This window comes from Neovison vison, chromosome 1 (genome assembly GCF_020171115.1).
Source record: "Neovison vison isolate M4711 chromosome 1, ASM_NN_V1, whole genome shotgun sequence".
NCBI classification, from domain to species: domain Eukaryota; kingdom Metazoa; phylum Chordata; class Mammalia; order Carnivora; family Mustelidae; genus Neogale; species Neogale vison.
In genome coordinates this window covers 85,585,443-85,603,883 of record NC_058091.1, presented here as the reverse complement: position 1 = coordinate 85,603,883, position 18,441 = coordinate 85,585,443, and the positions used below count along the sequence as shown (strand labels likewise).

Sequence of the window (18,441 nt, the reverse complement as noted above, 5' to 3'; positions counted from 1 at the left end):
AGTCTGTATATCTTAATTTCTTATTAAAGCCACTAGATCAGGGGCTCCTGGGTGGCTCAGTTGGTTAAGCAACTCCCTTCAGCTCAGGTCATGGTCCTAGAGTCCTGGGATTGAGTCCTCAGTCAGGCTCCCAGCTCCACGAGGAGACTCCTTCTCCCTTTGACCTTCTCCCCTCTCATGCTCCCTCTTACTGTCTCTCTGTCAAATAAATAAATAAAAATCTTTAAAGCCACTAGAACAAATGTCCAGTATAATGTATCGATGTGGTGAAAGCTGACATTCTTAACTTGTTTCTGATCTTATGGGAAAATAATTTATTCTTTCACCATTAAGTGGGATGTTGACTGTAAGTTTTTCATAGTTGTCCTTTATCAGGTTGAAGAAGTTTAATTCTGTCCCCAGATTGTTGAATATGTTTATCATGAAAGAGAGCTGGATTTTACCAAATCCTTTCTGTGTCTACTGAGGTGATCATGTGATTTTGTCCTTTATTCTGTTATCAGGGTGTATATTGTCATGTCAAACTTAGGGGTGCCTGGATGGCTCAGTCATTAAGCGTCTGCCTTCAGTTCAGGTCCTGATCCCAGGGTCCTGGGATCCAGCCTCGCATCAAGCTCCCTGCTCAGTGGGAAGTCTGCTTCTCCCTCTCCCACTCTCCCTGCTTGTGTTCCCTCTCTCGCTGTGTCTCTCTCTGTCAAATAATAAATAAAAGCTTGGGGGGAAAAAAAGAAGTCAAACTTAAACATATTTTCTTCTATGGTTTGACTTTCATGTGTCTTAAGAATTTTTCCCTACTCTAATGTCATAAGTATATTTGTTATATTTGACTCAAAAGAGTGTTATAGGATATATATATATATGTATATATATATATATTTAAAAGTGCTACAAAATATAGAATAATGGGTTATGAATTTAAGATGCTTTTAAAATCTAATTTAAGGGGTGCTTGGGTGGCTCAGTCAGTTAAGTGTCTGCTTTCAGCTAAGGTCATGATCCCAATATCCTGGGATCAAGCCCTGAGTCCAGCTCCCTGCTCATCAAGGAGTCTGTTTCTCCCTCTCCCTCTGCCTCTCCTCCTGCTTGTGCTCTCTCTCAAAAGAATAAAGAAATAAAAGTATATCTTGAATAAATAAATAAATAGCACATTCTTTCTTCTTTGATTGGTAAATCTACCTGTGTCATATATCTAATTTTCATATATATAAGTATTGCTGTACCTCTGTCCTGATCCACTGGTCTATCTATTCTTGGACCACTCAAAATTTAGAAGCATTTATTTTGTTGTTTTAATTAGCCTGTCTTAATAGACAGACTGGATTGTTTTAATTAGTCTATCATAATAACACTCCTTCCTATGTGTCAAGATAGGACCCCTTACCTTGTTTTCTTTCAATATTTTGAGCTATTTTTGACTCTTTACCCTTCCATATAATTTTACAGAAGAAAATGAAAATTAATTTAACAAATTATATAAAAAATTCTGTTGTGATTTCATTGGAATTTTATCGAGTTATATCAAGTTTGTAAATTAACTAACAAATGAAGTTCTTCATGTTGTGGATTTATTCCTATTTTTCATTATACCATTCCATAATAATTATTTTCTCCAAAAATGCTATGCAAATGTTTTTTACATTTATTTATTAACTACCTTATGGTTTTGTGGCTATTGAAAAACCCATTTTTTCTATTACATTTTCCCCAGCTTTATTGAGATATAAGTGACATATAATTCTATTACATTCTAATTGAATTATTGACCATTATAGAAATACTTTTGTATGTTGGCCTTTTATACATTAACATTATTGAACTTATTAGTTCTTAACTGAACATTAAGCACAAACTTAGTTGGAAAGAACATTAATCGCCCATATTAGAAGAAGGTTCTCGGGGCGCCTGGGTGGCTCGGTGGGTTAAGCTGAAGGTTCTCAGAAAAAAAGAACCTAAACGACTGTGTCCAGTCTGGCTTCAGCTCTCCTCCAAATTTACAAAAGCCCTTTGTGGAGAAGCCACGGGTTAGGATCATAGGTTAGTCCTATCACTTATGATCTGGAAAATAAAGGTCTCATCTTAATCAGAGCATCTGGCAGGGCTGTGTTTATGAGCCATGTAATGGAGTCCACAGCAGGAATATGGCCAGGGCAGTGGACTAATCTTTTTCCATTGTCATTTTAAAAATATTTTTAAAGATTTATTTATTTGAGAGAGAGAGACAGATAAAGAGGTGAGGGGCAGAGGGAGAAGGAGAGAACCGTTAAACAGAGTGCCCACTGAACACCAAGCTTGACACAGGGCTCGATCCCAGGACCCTGAGATCTTGACCTGAGCCAAAAGCAGAAGTTTAACTGACTGAGCCACCCAGGTGCCCCTGGACAAATTATTTAACATTTCTTAAAAAAAAGGATGGCACTAATATTTCCTTTGCCAGCTATTTTATGTGCATACATAGACCCACTCGCATGCTTTTCCCCAGGCCTCCATGCCTCTGATTTTCAATGTTGCTCCTTCTAGGTCTTGAACAACCAGTCTAGCCACTCATCATTGTCCAAGAGTCATGTATATCTTTGCTTTCGATCATTCACCTCTCCTTCAAAAGGATATACTGCTTGAAGCTCTGCCTACTGGGGGAAAGTACCCTTCTTGCTGTCCTTAAGGGCCACTCCTTATAGTCTATAGTGCAATAGTCCATTTTCAACTCACACCAATATATCAAACCAACTCAACATAGACTGGGCCTGAGATTTTTCATCCTCCATTAGCTGGCTGTAGGGAATACCCCCATGAGACCACAGATAGAATCAGAGCAGTGTTGGTGCAACGTAGAAAGGGCATATGGAGCCTGGGCCACCTGTTCATGTAACTTACATGGTATCTTACTGTTTTTAATTTACATTTTACTGGTTACCAATGGAGAGGATGTAGTTTTAGAAAGAAGTGTTTGACTTTTCTTTTAGGTTCATGTATAAATGAAATTACATGATATTTGTCTGTGCCTGGCTTATTTCATTCAGTATAATACCCTTCAGGTTCTCCTTGTTGTCACCAGAGGCAGGGTTTCATTCTTTTAAAGTAGAATAATATTCCATTGTAAAAAAAAAAAAGCCAAACCCATAGTAACCCAGAGTAACACAATGGTTACCAGACGCTGAGGGGTGGAGGAAAGGGGCGATACTGATCAAAGGGTACAAACTTTCAATTTTAAGATGAGTAAGGTCCAGAGATTTAATGTACAACATGGTGACTACAGATACTACCAATGTATTGTATACTTAAAATTTGCTGAGAGAGTAGATTTAAAATTATTTTACCATATGCGTACACCAAAAAATGGTAACTGTGGGAGGTGATGGACATGTTAATTACTTTGTGGTAATCATATACATATATCAAAATATCACATTTATATCCTAAATATATGCAATTTTTACTTCTCACAAAACTGTCCAAAAACATCCATGAAACTTTGGGTCAGTACTGTATCACATTCATAATTACTTAAGGGAATAGCTTATATGTATTTTATGTACAAGGAACACATGACTCAGAACTGTTAGGTATCATGTTCTGACAAACTAAGTTCATTGGACCAAATACAATGCTGAAAGTAGAATTAGTACTAAGCGTTGTTATAATTTCTCTTTGAATCTAAGATTATGATAGTAGAGCAGTGATAGAAATCCTTGCTCACCTATGTCCAAACTCTGGATGTAAATGTCTGTGTGGACCTATAACCCGGGACTAATAATACATTATATGTTTATAAATAAATTTTAAAAATTCAAAAAAAGAAAATGTCTGTGTGTTATATTTATGATGGAGTATGGAAAACACTAATTTTTAAATTTTTAATGCAAAGTTAAACAAATAAACATGTAGAAATGACTTTAATCAGCCATAAAAAAGAATGGAACCTTGCCCTTTGCAACAACATGGCTGGAGTATAACGCTAGGGAGTACAATGCTAAGTCAGAGAAATAAGCCAGTCAGAGAAAGAACTCATGTGTGGAATTTAAGAAACAAAACAAATGAACAAAGGGAAAAAAAGACAAACCAAAAAGCAGATTCTTAACTACAGAGAGCAGATCATGACCAGAGGGGGGGTGAGGGCGGGGGACTGGGGGCAACAGGTGAAAGGGATCAAGTGTCTACTTATTGTGATAAGCACTGAGTGATCTATGGAAGCGTTGAATCACTATCTTATACACCTGAAGCTAATATAATACCATATGTTAGTTACACTGGAATTAAAATTTTAAAAATCTACATGCTGTCATACCCAGAAGAGTCCTAAAGACCATTGACTAGTTCTTACAACTCTAAGATTGTATTCATCTGAGATTTGTTTTAACATTCTTACTCTCTTCCTTCTTCACCAGTTTTGCTGCGTTTACAGGGGTCACATCAGCCGCAGTACGGCTGGGACTGGTGATGCCAGGCTTGATGTAACGGGTCTGCTGTTGCCCCCAGTGAGCCACTCCTCTGCTGACCTCCAAGGTGAGCTGGATCATCCGATTGATGGCTTGTTGAATGTCATCCAAACTAGGAATCATTACCTGTGGAGAGAAGAATTGGGCTCCTGGTACTGGCGCCAAGTACCACCCATCCCTCTGTTTCTCACCAGATCACTCCCCACTGGGTAGGAAAACCCCAGCTGGCCCAGTGGAAGGCTGCTCTGAGGAGAGGGCTGTTTGAGGAGGATGGGCTGTTAGAGGAGGATAGGCTGTGGATTTTCTCTATCCTGAGGTTTGCCCATTCTGTCATTTCCTGCAGGCTAAACAGGTCAAGCACAGTCCTTGTCATCCTTTCCCTGTGAGGGAAATTTCTGGATGCAGCCAGAAATTGTGGACTCTGTGTGGAGCCCAGGAAGCAAAGTGATTAAAGAAGCTATACCACCAAGGTTTTGACCTTGGTTCTTTGAAGTGTGCCAAATAAGCCCAGAAGCTCTCCTCCGGGAGCCCAAACTCTGTTGGTGTCAAAGGTGGGAGATGAGTCACGGATTATTCCTGCCTTTCCTTATCCCATGGCACATCACAAAATGGACCCCAGTCAGCCTGTGTGACCTGGAGGTCCAAATGCCAAGGGGCAGCTGGGATGGTGGTAGAAACACATGCCAGGAGAAGGCGTAAGTGTCCCTGTGCTCGGGTCATAGGCCCTTTCTTTCTTTCTCTTCTGCTATTCTTGGTTACTTCATGGTTATGTGTTGGGGGGTTAGGGATCTGGACTTCTGAGGTGGACTGTTCAGATCATTTAATGCTTGAAGAAAGAAAAAACAAGAATATTTTTAGAGTACTTGCTGACGGATGGCTTACTAGATGCTTAACTCCTCTTTTATGCCAACCGTCAAAACAGCAACAACTATGCAGAGTAATTGTTTATAATAGATTAAAATAATGTTCTGCTTTTCGTTAAATACTAAAAAGGCATAGAGCCAAGCAGTTATTCTAAATGTATTCAGCTGTAGTGCTGTACTTCTTTAAAAACTATCAAAATACCATTGTATTAATGTGAATATTTAATTATACTTACCACATTCGGAATAGCTAGATGTACTTCAGTTTTTATAAAGGAAATAATATCTTCTGATCGCCTTCGTCCATGGTGGCTGGAAGAAGATGGACATTTAACTTATAAAACTTAACCTGAAATTTCATAAAAGCTTGGTTCTGCTACCATTTCCGATCCTAAAAATAAAGACCTTTCAATTTACCAAATTACATGGGGAATGTTACTTACAATGAAACCACACATTTCAGAGAACTAAGAAAACATAATGTTTTAATATTATTAGAAGTGAAATATTAGTCTCCCATACATTTTCTAGCATTTTAATGTTGCTCTCTCTCAGTAATAACCATTTAATATTGTTTATTAAAAGCACATCCCAGGGCCACCTGGGTGACTCTGTCAGCTAAACGTCTGACTTTGGCTGTGATTATGATCCCAGGGTCCTGAAATTAAACCCCACATCAGGCTCCCGGTACAGCCTGGAATCCGCTTGCCCCTCTCCACCTTCTCCCTGCCACTGCTCCCCCCACCCACCCCGCCTGTGGGCTCTCTCTCTCTTGCTCTCTCTCTCAAATAAATAAATAAAATCTTTTTAAAAATTAATAAAAGCACATCCTGTACTTGCCCTGTAACAGATGCCAGACAAGATCACCACCAACAACAAAAAAAAATACCTTCATATATTTTGTATTTTTATATATACTCTTTTGCAAGTTTACACAGGAGAATTCTGGTCAAAGCCCTCCAAAACTGGTCTTGTTTTTTTTGTTTTTTGGTTTTTTTTTAATTTTGTTTGTTTGTTTTTCTTTTTCTTTTAGAGAGAGAAGTGCAGGGAAGAGGCAGAAGAAGAGACTATCTTAAGCTGGGCACAGAGCCTGACATGGGAATCGATCTCACCACCCTGAGATCATAACCTGAGCCAAAATCAAGAGTCCAACACTTACCTGACCAAGCCACCCAGGCACCCCTATAATTGTTTTTTTAAACGACATATTCATGCTCAGACAGAAGTACATGCAGACACACAAGTACAAATAACGAAGAACAAACATCAGAGCTGCAAACTAGTTTGGTTATCTCTGTCTGTCTTGACCTCTGTCCCCATCCCAGACAAAATTATTATCCATGTTTTACTGCTCTCCATAGCAAGAAATGCTGTCCGCTTGATTCACAATTTTATTCTCTCACATTCTACAAATACTGTTTTGTTGGCTCCTTTGTTTCTACTTTCAAAAGAGGGTTCTGCCCTTAATCTAGTTTTCTAAGTAACACCCTGTTGTTTGGATGCTTACAGGGTTTTCCCTTTGATTCTGGAAATCCACAAATTTTATGATGAGGAGTAGGTGATTTTTCCCTTGAATCCTCCCAGGTACACAGAGAATCTTTCGAAGATGATAAAATAGTCTCTTTTTAAGATCAATGTGTAGGTTTCACATGTTGGGCAATTACTGAAAAACTACACCTGTATTTATATGCAAGCAGATGGGGTTGGGGGGTGTCATAAGAAACACAAAGCCTCCAACGTGAAGACTCACTTTAGGATGCAGGACCATTTGTTCCCAGAAAAACTTATTATAGCAAGGAAGTCTTTGAACCAAAAGCAAGCAAATAAAGGGGGAAAACCTCTAATTCATAGTCTCATTGTGAAATTCAAGATGCAGAAATAAGACAAGTGTAAACTGTATTTAAAAGGGCAGAATCCCAGAGCAAGAAAGAGTTTTATAAAGTATAAACATGTGAAGCAACAGAGGCCATGAACAGCACACTAGATCATTCAGTAACTTATAAAGAGATAGATACTATTTAAAGATACTATTTAAAGATAGTTTTCCATCTTTTTGTGTCTTTCTCAATTTCTTTCATGTATATACACTTATGTATATAGACATAAAGTATAGATCCTTTATGTCTTTATTGAGGTATATTCCTACGTATCTTATGGTTTTTGTTGCTATTGTGAATGGAACTGATTCCTTAATTTCTTTTTCTATAGTTACATTGTTAGATTTCTGTACATTTCATAGAAAAGCAACTTATTTCTATGCATTGGTTTTGTATCCTGACATATTGCTGAATTGCTGTATGAGTTCTAGTAATTTGGGGGTGGAGTCTTTTGGATTTGCCACATAAAGTATCATGTCATCTGCAAAGAGAAAGAGTTTGATTTCTTCTTTGCCAATTTGCCTTTCATTTCTTTCTGTTGTCTGATTGCTGAAGCTAGGACTTCTAGTACTATGTTGAATAATGGTGGTGAGAGTGGGCATCCCTGTCGTGTTCCTGATCCATTGATAATGATATTCACTCCGGGCTTTTCATAGATGGTTTTTATGATATTGAGGAATATTCCTTCTATCCCTATATTCTGGAGAGTTTTAATCAGGAGTGGAACTTGTATTTTGTCAAATGCTTTTTCTGCATCAATTGAGAGGATCATATGGTTCTTATCTTTTCTTTTATTGATGTGGATTGGAAGAATAAACACTGTTAAAATGTCTATCTTCCCCAGAGATATTTACACTTTCAAAGCTATCCCTATTAAAATACCATTGGGAAAAAAAAATTAGCATTTTTCAAAGAGCTGGAACAAAAAAAATCCTAAAATTTGTATGGAACCAGAAAAGATCCCTAATGACCAAGGGAAGGATGAAAGAGAAAAACAAAGCTGGGGGCATCACGTTGTCTGACTTCAAGCTACATTACAAAGCTGTGATCACCAAGACAGCATGGTACTGGCACAAAAACAGATATATAGACCAGTAGAACATAACAGAGACTCCAGAAAAGGACCCTCAACTCTATGGTCAACCAATCTTTGACAAATTGGGAAAAAAATATCCAATGGAAAAAAGACAGTCTCTTCAGTAAGTGGTGCTGGGAAAATTGGACAGCTACATATAGAAGAATGAACCTGGACCACTCCCTTACACCATATACAAAGATAAACTCAAAACAGAAGAGAGATCTCAATGTGAGACAGGAATCCATCAAAATCCTAGAGGAGAACATAGGCAGTAACTTCTTCAACATCAGTCACAGTAATTCTTTCAAGACATGTCTCCAAAGACAGGTGAAACAAAGCAAAAATGAATTTTTGGGACTTCATCAAGTTAAAAAGCTTCTGCACAGTAAAGGAAACAGTTAGCAAAACAAAGAGGCAACCCACAGAATGGGAGAAGATATTTGCAAATGACATTACAGATAAAGGGATGATATCCAAGATCTATAAAGAACTTACTTCTCAAACTCAACACTCAAAAAACTAATAACCCAGGCAAAAACTGGGCAGAAGGCATGAACAGACACTTCTCAAAGAAAAAAAAAGACATACAAATGGCTAACAGACACATGAAAAAATTCTCAACATCACTAGCCATCAGGGAAATATAAATCAAAACCACAATGAGATACCACCTTACACCAGTTAGAATGGCCAAAATTATTAGAACAGGAAACACAAATGTTGGCAAGGATGTGGAGAAAGGAGAACCTTCTTACACTATTGGTAGGAATACAAGTTGGTGCAGCCAGTCTGGAAAACAGTATGGAGGTTCCTCAAGATGTTAAGAATAGAGCTACCCTATGACCCAACAATTGAACTACTGGGTATTTACCCCAAAAATAGAAACATAGTGGAAATAAGGGGCATGTGCACCCCAATGTTCATAGCAGCAATGTCCACAATAGTCAAACTGTGGAAGGAACCGATATGCTCTTGAACAGATGAATGGATAAAGAAGATGTGGTCCATATAAAAAATGGAATATTATTCAGCCATCAGAAATGATGAATACCCACCATTTCCCTTGACACGGATGGAACCGGAAGGGATTATGTTAAGTGAAGTAAATCAAACAAAGAAAGACAATTATCATATGGTTTCATTCATATGTGGAACATAAGCAATAGCACAGAGACCTTAAGGGAAGGGAAGGAAATCCAAAGGGGGAGAAATCAGAGAGGGAGATGAACCGTGAGACTATGGACACTGAAAAACAATCTGGAGGTTTCAGTGGGGAGTGGGGGAAGAGAGAAACAGGGTCAAGGGTATTGAGGAGGGTACATGCTACGATGAGCACTGAGTGTGACATTTAACTAATGAATCGTTGAACCCTGCTTCAATGACTAATTATGTACTATAATGGCTAACTGAACACAACAAAAAATAAAAACATAAAAAAATAAAGACGAAGTAAGAAAAAAGACAAATTTTTTTGTCTTTGTAATGTTCTTTGTAATGTTTACTGAATGCTTAATGTATGCGAGGCACTTTTCCAAACATTTTCCACGAATTAACACATTCCACGCTCACATTAACTATGTAAGGCAGATCCTGTGATTATTTTTTGCATTTTGCAAATGAACAAGTACTAATTGGGATATTTAAGTTGCAATTGATGAGATCATCTTTAGACTAGAAAGAGAAATACTTGCTCATAATGTAACCCAGAAAGGCAAAAAGCCAAAACATATAACAGAGGAGTTAGGAGACAGGGAGGACAGGCCAAAAGCCCCAAGATTTGAGATGACTGCATGTCCAGTGTGCCCAGGATAGTTCCAGATTAAATCTGTCCTAACATTTCATCTGGATAGTGTCCCCTCACTCAAAAGAGTGTCCTGGTTGGAACAATTAATCATGTGGCTAATCTATTCAACATTCAGCTGCTAGGAGTTCTATCAGAAGAGAATGAAAGGAATGTCCCAGAAGAAATATCTGAAGAGGAAATTGCTGAGGATTTTCCAGGATGAGGAATGCTATACACCCTCGAATAGAAAGTGCACACTGAGAACAAAGCAGGACTAAGTAAAGACAAATCCACACAGGGAAAGAAAACTACAGAACATCAAGGATAAAAAATAATCTTCATTTGAACTTACTGTGAACTTCATATCAGCAACAACATAAGTAAGAAAAAAAATGAAATGCTTTCAAAATGCCAAGAGACAAACAAGAATTTTTTATCCAGCCTGTCATGAGAGTATGAAAGCAAAAAAAAAAAAAAAAAAAAAGTAAGAAATTTTCAGACTTAAAATGAAGAATAAGAGAGTTTACCCCTCATATACCCCAATGAAGGAACTAGTGGGATACAAGAAATACAGAAGAATCTGGAGATTGTAATAAAATATGCCAGTATTCTTGTTTTAAAAAAAGGTAAAATGAAACCATCAAGCAGCAATAACAAGGTAGATACAGTTCAGTGAGTAAAGCATGCCAACGCCTTTGTAGTTAGAAATAAGACCAGAAAACTGAAAAACCATAGATTGTATTTTTTTTTAAAAAAAAACTGGAGCAAGACATACGTATTCTCAATTTAAGGGTAACTACTTTAAAAACTGAAATATGGGAAGGAAAATATTATCCATCCCAAAGATAACAGAGGTAATGAAATGAACCAAAGAAAACAGATGCTAAAAGAAGACACAAACTGATATGTCAAAAATTAAGTATAGCTACATGAAAAAAATCATAAAAAATGTAAACAAATTACACTCTATTTAAAAGCAGAGATAATCAGATTGAATAAAAATAATCAAGAATGGGTACCTGGGTAACTCAGTTGGTTAAGTGATTGCCTTCGGCTCAGGTCATAATCCTGGAGTCCCAGGATTAAGTCCTGGATCAGGGTCCCTGTTCCACAGGGAGTCTGCTTCTCCCACTAACCTCTCTCCTCTCATGCTCTCTCTCTCTCATTCATTCTCTCTCTCTCAAATAAATAAATAAAATCTTTAAAAAATAATCTTTTAAGAAATACAACAAAAACTGTACAGTAAGATTTAAACAAAGGCTTAAAAAGCAATATACCAAAAAAAAGCTGGTAAAGGAAAATTAATAACAGACTAAAAAGAATTTGAGGGGCGCCTGGTGTCTCAGTGGGTTAAAGCCTCTGCCTTCGGCTCAGGTCATGATCCCAGGGTCCTGGGATCAAGCCCCGCATCAGGCTCTCTGATTGGCAGGGAGCCTGCTTCCCTTCCTCTCTCTGTTTGCCTCTCTGCCTACTTGTGATCTCTGTCAAATAAATAAATAAAATCTAAAAAAAAAAAAAAAAAAAAAAAGAATTTGAGGAGTTAGGATTAACAAACATAAAGGAATAAAATAAAAATTAAAAATACAGTGTTCTAAACAGATTTAGCTACTATGATTTTTTACACACCTTTAAGCATAGGCTTAAAGCACTTAAAACAAGAACTGACCAAAAGAGAAGGAAAATTTGTAAATTTGCCAATGTGTTCACAACACATTGGGAGATTATAACAGTGTGATCAATTTATTTAAATTAATTTAAATAAATTAAATTTATTTAAATATTATTATTAAATGATCAATATTAATAATAATTAATTTAAATAAATTTGGTTTGTTTAATTTTAATAAATTCATGAATAATCAATGAATTCATGAATAGTCAATGAATAGATCTAACAAAAATGTGCAAGACTTTTACACAGACAAATATAAAACATCATTGAGAAATAGTAAAGAAGACTTAAATGGAGAGGTAATCCATAATTCTGGATGGAAGACTCAATACTGTAAGGATGCTAATTCTCCCAAGTTGATCTAGAGATTCAATGTCATTTAAATAACTCTCCTGGGGCACCTGGGTGGCTCAGTCAGTTAAGCACCTGCCTTTGGCTCAGGTCGTGATCTCAGGATCCCAGGATTCGAGCCCTAAGTCAGGCTCCACCACAGCAGATAGTCTCTTTCTCTGTCTCCCTCTGTCCCTCTCCCTGCTTGTGCTCTCTCACCATCTCACTCTCTCCTCCAAATAAATGAAGTCTTTAAATAAATAATCTCTCAAAGGGAAAAGTAATATTTTCAACAACTTTCATTTGCTCAATTAATTAACCATGTGAAAAAATATATTGATCTCCTACCTCATATTAAACACAAAAATCAATACCATGTGGATTAAATGCCTAAATATAAAAGACAATAGTATAAAATTTTAGAAGACATTATGAGGTAAGGAATGATTTCTTTTCAAAGACATAAAAACCACAAGAAAAAGATCAATGAATTTGAATATTTTAAAGAAAATATTAATAAACTTGAATACTCTAAACTCAGTAAAAGATACCATAAAAAGAATGAAAAGAGAGGCTCAGGAGGGAGAAGATATCTGCTATATTATCATCAACAAAGTAAAATACTGAGAACATCCATGAATAAGTCCAATCCAACAGAAAAATGGGCAAAAAAGAAAGAAATGAAGGAAGGAAAAAAGGGAAGAAAGAGAAGCCAAGTTGAGATAAGATAAGAGAAAGAAAAGAACATGAATTTCAAAGGAAAGAAGGCACAAATGGCTCATAAACATGAAAACATGTTCAAGCTCATTATTAACCAAGAAAATGATCATTTAAATCCCAGTGAGATACAACTTCACACCCCCTTGCTAGCAAGAATTTTTTAGTTTAACAATAACAACTGTGTGCAAGAATGAAGAACCCTGGGGACTCTCATGTTGGACATCACATGGTAAAGTGAGGTATGCACGTACCTCAGGGCCAACTCTTCCATTCGTAGCAAGTGTAGCAGGAGACAGGTATAAAAATATTCATAGAGGCTTTATTCAGAATAGCTTGAACTGAAAACAACCCAAATGACCATCACCAGTAGAATAAACAGGTTGTGTATAATAAAGTATATCAACATAGATGAATCTCAAAAACACAATACTGAACACAGTTCAGATACAGGAAAAATTAAATGATACATTGATTAGGGATACAAACATATGGTAGGGTGTAAGGAAAACCAAGACAATAATCAACATGAATTTGGACAGTGGTTACCTTTGGGTGAGCAGAGAAAGGACTGGTAAAGGGATTGATAATGTCCAATGTTCTTTGTCTTAGCCTGGGTGCCAGAAACATGGTTGTTCATTTGATCACTGTTCTTGAAGTATCACACACATATTTTCATACAGTCTTTTCATAAATGTGATATTTTAAATTTTAAAATTTTTAAAGTAATAAAAATAAGAGGTACTATTAGTATTATGTTATGATAGTATTGCCAGACCTTAGCTTATTTTCTACTTGCCTTGAAACAAATATTCTTCTTTTCATTGTGTCCAAAGATAACCGTGTAGCTTTTTGAAGACTGTCTAGTAATTGATGAGAGAAAAAAGCATAGACCTCTTTACATTCCTGTAACAAAAAATCATATTGAGAGTTGGGTTCAAGATGGTGGCATAGCAAGCTTCCCCACCCACCAATGTATCAGAGCAGTCACAGACGTGTCCTATAGTCAGACTGAGTGCCAGGCCTACCCACCACTGAGAGAAGGATGAACACAGTAAGGATAACCTCAATAAAGAGAGAAAATACAAGAAAGTACTGAAGAGGGACACTTGGGTGACCCAGTCAGTTAACCATCTGCCTTTGGCTCAGGTCATGATGCCAGGGTCCAGGGATTGAGTCCCACATCAGTCTCCTTGCTCAGTGGAGAGCCTGCTTCCGCCTTTCCCTCTGCCTCCTTCTCCCTCTGCCTTCTTTCCCCCTGCTCGTGCTCTCTCTCTCTCTCAAATAAATAAATACAATCTTAAAAAAGAAAGAAAGAAAGAAACAACCAAAGATAAGTTATAACTGAACTGAAAAATACACTAGAGGGGTTCAACAGCAGGCTGAGTGAAGTAAAAGGACAAAAATCAGTGAGCTGGAAGACAAAGTAATGGAACTCACCCAGACAAAGCAGCAAAATGAAAACAGAATTAAGAAAGTGAAAATATCTTAAGGGACCTTTAACACGAAGTAGTAAAAGTGCTTATAGGGAACCAAGAAGGAGAAGAGAGAGAGAAAAAGAGCCAGAAAAATGACTTAAAGAAATAAAGGCTAAAAACTTGCCTAGTCTGAAGAAGGAATCAGGCATCCACATGCACAAAACCCAGAGTTCCAACTAAGATGAATCCAAAGAGATCCACACCCAGACACATTGCAATTAAAATGATAAAATTTAAGGATAATTTAAGAGATAATCCTACAAGTGAGAAGAGAAAAACAATGTTTCACATACAAGGGGAAACCCCATAAGGCAATCAACAGATTTTTCAGCAGAATCTTTATAGGCCAGAAGGAAGTAGTATGGCACATTCAAAGTGCTGAAAGAAAAAACAAAACAAAAACAAAACAAAACAAAAACCCTTCCAAACAAGAATTCTCTATGTGGCAAGTGGCAAGATTATCATTTAAAATTTAAGGAGAGATTCATAGCTTTCCAGATAAGCAAAAGCTAAAGAAGTTCATCACCTACACTGGCCCTAAAGAATTGTTAAAGGGATTTCTTTATGATAAAAAAAAATATTGGCACTAATTAATAATAACAAAACATATGAAAGTAAAACCTCACTGGAAAAACTAAATATATGACAAAGGTAGTGAACCAATGACTTATAAAGTAAGCATGAAGGTTAAAAGATAAAAGTAGTAAAATTAGCTAAAATTTTAATAGTTAAAGGAAGTATAAAATAAAAAGATATAAAGTGTATCACCCAAATTATAAAAACTAGAGGTGGGGAAGAAAAAATAAAGTTTTAAAATATGTTTAAATTGAGTTGCTATCAATTTTAAAAAGACTGCTATTTAAATGGGATATTTTATGTGACCCTCAGAGTAACCACAAAGTAAAAACTTTTACTTAATACACAGAAGAAAACAAGAAAGGAATCTAAACATAACAGTAAACAAAGTCATCAGATTACAAGAGAAGAAAGGAACAAATAGAAAACAAAAATAGCCAGAAAGCAATGAGCAAAATGGCAATAATTATATACTTATCAACAATTACTTGAAATGAAAAGGACTAAATTCTCCAAACAAAAGACACAAAGTAGTTGAATGGATAAAGAAATAAGACCAATCTATATGCTGCCTCTAGGAGACTCATTTCAGAAGTAAATCACACACAGAATGGAAGTTAAAGGATGGGAAAAGATCTTTCATGCAGTGGAAATGAAAATAAAGCTGAAGTACCTACTCAGATCAGACAAAACATACTTTAAAACAAAGACTGTATAAAAAGACAAAGAATGGCATTACTTAATGCTAAAAGGAGTCAACCCAGCAAGAAGATAGGACATTTATGAATGTAGATGCACCCAACAGGAGCATCAAAATATATAAAGCAAATATTAACAGATCTAAAGGAAAAAATTGAAAGCATCTGTAAATGATACACTAGCAGCCACATACCCTAATGTTAGGGACCATTCAAGACCTCTCCTCACAAAACTTCAGGTCCAGGGAACTTAGTGCAAGTGGCAGGATGAGAACCTGCCTCTCTAAAGGTGGCAACAAAGGCACCCAGGTGGCTCAGTTGGTCAAGCATCTGCCTTCAGCTCAGGTCATGATCCTGGAGTCCCAGGATCGAGCCCCACCTCAGGCTCCCTGCTCAGTGGGGAATCTGCTTGTGCTCACTCTCTCTCATTCTCTCTCTCAAATAAATAAATAAAATCTTTAAAAAAAAAATTAACATGTACAACACCAAAATATATGGGATGAAATTTCCACCACCCTGGGGACCATGGTTTGCCCCTCTTTCTAAGCCCTTCTTCCCCCCACCCCCAGAGGTGTTGCCAAGTTTATTGGTTAGAGCACAGGACAAATACTGAGCCTGGGCAGGTATCTGGGCACCATGTCTTGCTAGCACAGTGAGTCACAGCTCCAGGCCCAGGCTCTGTTCCTCTCTGCTTCTGTGTTCCTCTCTGCTTCTACACCTTTCTACATCCTCTGGGATAGGGTGGACCAGCCAGTTTGAGTTGGGTCAGAAGGCAGAGTTATCAGGCCTGAGCAAAGAGGAATAGGATCAGTCCTGGTGAATTGCCAGGCTAAAACACAGGCATGACATAGTCCGATTTTTATGTTAGAGACCATTCTGGCAGCAATGTGGAGAATGATGGATTTGAGGGGTGATGGCACTCATGCAGCTCCAAGTGATCCTCAATTCAAGAGACTCTGATGATCATCAGCCTTGGTCTAAGGACCCCAGCCAGTGTCAATGGGAATGCAATTGGAAGAGGAGAACTGCTAGCAGGGGCGTACACTTCCTCTCTCCTGCTGCCTCCAGCCACTTGATGATGGCCACCTGAAGCACGGTACTGAGAAGAAATCTACAGCTAAAATCTAGTCTCAGAGGTGGAGAAGGGCTTTTCTATCCACTGGTGATAACCTCCTTGAGCAAGAAGGTGAAAGTGGACCAGATGTGTGCTGATTATTTCCAAAACTGTATTACAGTGTTCGTTAGAGTTGTAAAAGTGTGTAAAATAGCTGAAGAAGTAAAAGAAGATGAGGGATTAAAAGAAAACTGGCAGGAAGAGGAGAAAGTAGGAATTAGCACAAATGTGGGAGTGACATTCAGAATTGTGCATGATGACAAGGGTGAGGCCTAAAAAGGAACAAGAAACCCCATATGTCCTTGTCAACCTTCATTCTCAACACATCTCAACACAACATGAAAATCTGCCCACGCTGGGTTTCTCCTGGAAGGGAGTCCACAGGTTATCCCAGGGATGCTAGTAAAAAATGCAGATCCTTGGGCCCAAGTGAATCAAAATTTGGCCTTGCAAGATAGGTAACTCAATAAAACACAGTAACTAAAAACAGAGTTCTCCACTCTTGGGTTGGATGGACTGGCATTACAGCCCCAGGAGTCTGACATTTACTGTTTAAGAAAACACAGCCAATCACAATACAGGGAGATGAGTTTATAAATTGCATTGATGAATCACTTTAAAATTTGATGGTGTTGGGGAAAACTAGAAGGATGGCTAGATCTTGCAAGATCCTACAGTGTAGAATCAAAAATTACATTTTCTAGATTTTGTTATAAATCCAGGTTGGTTATAAGTCCATACAGGTTGGGTGCAGAACTGCCTAGAGGAAGCATCATTTGGGGTCATCTATGGCCCAAGGAGTCATCATTCAGCTAAACTGCATGAAGTCATGTCATAATAAATACCTTCTTAAATTCATCTTCTTTATCATTAACATCAACCTCAGGAATGATATTAGCCTCATAATCAGTGCTTTCACCCTCTTCTGTTTCACTTCCAAAAACAACATGTTTCCTCTGTTCTACAGATAAAAAACAAAAATGTATATATGTATAACATTTAATGTTGAGCATTTAATTTATTCCACATACCCAAATTTTCTTAGGAAACCTCTCCTTTAAAAGTTTTTAATCTAAAAATTTAAGACTTGTTTCAGTAGGAATCATCTTTGAATTCAATTTAAATCACCCATTTCAACAGAATTGTAATTCTACTAAGAAATACTCTTTAAATATACTCCTTCTTAGTAAACAGAATTAAGAAATATTTTAAGTGGGCTTTATATATTATCTTTCCAAAATATGTGTTGGGGCACCTAGGTAGCTCTAAGTGTTAAGCGTCTGCCTTCAGATCAAGTCATCTCGGGGTCCTGGGATCAAGCCCACATAGGGCTCCCTGCTCAGTGGGGAGTCTTTTCTTCCTTCTCCCTCTGCTGCTCCCCCTGCTTGTGCTCTCTCTGTCAAATAAATAAAAATTAAAAATAAAATAAATAAAATATGTGTTTACCTTTTGAGCATTTTAACTTAATGAGCTAATTGGAGTTTTTGACACTTTTGAAGAAAGCTAATTAAGTAGGAAAAACTCTAAGAGAAATAAGACAGGCCGTGGATACTTACTTTTTAAATTTAAATTTAATTAATTAACATATAGTTATTATTAGTTTCAGAGGCAGAGCTCAGTGATCACATGCCCTCCTTAATGTCCATCACCCAGTTACCCCATTCCCCATCCCTCTCCCCTCCAGCAACCCTCAGTTTCCTATGATTAAGAGTCTCTAGCAGTTTTTCTCCCTCTCTGATTTTGTCTTATTTTATTTTTCCTCTCCCTTCCCCTATGATCCTCTGCTTTCTTTCTTAAATTCCATATATCAGTGAGATCATAT

At 37.2% G+C, this 18,441-nt stretch overlaps 1 protein-coding gene across 1 annotated transcript in view; it reads right to left on the bottom strand.

The window, feature by feature from the left end:
* DNAH8 (dynein axonemal heavy chain 8) overlaps positions 1–18,441 on the bottom strand; it is a 336,143-nt gene that overhangs the window by 229,902 nt on the left and 87,800 nt on the right. Inside the window, exons 22-25 of the mRNA XM_044250418.1 lie at positions 17,465–17,580; positions 13,553–13,659; positions 5,533–5,608; positions 4,364–4,559 (exon numbers count right to left, since the gene is read on the bottom strand). Coding sequence (XP_044106353.1) covers positions 4,364–4,559; positions 5,533–5,608; positions 13,553–13,659; positions 17,465–17,580 — 495 coding nt within the window. The remainder of the gene's footprint in view (positions 1–4,363; positions 4,560–5,532; positions 5,609–13,552; positions 13,660–17,464; positions 17,581–18,441) is intronic.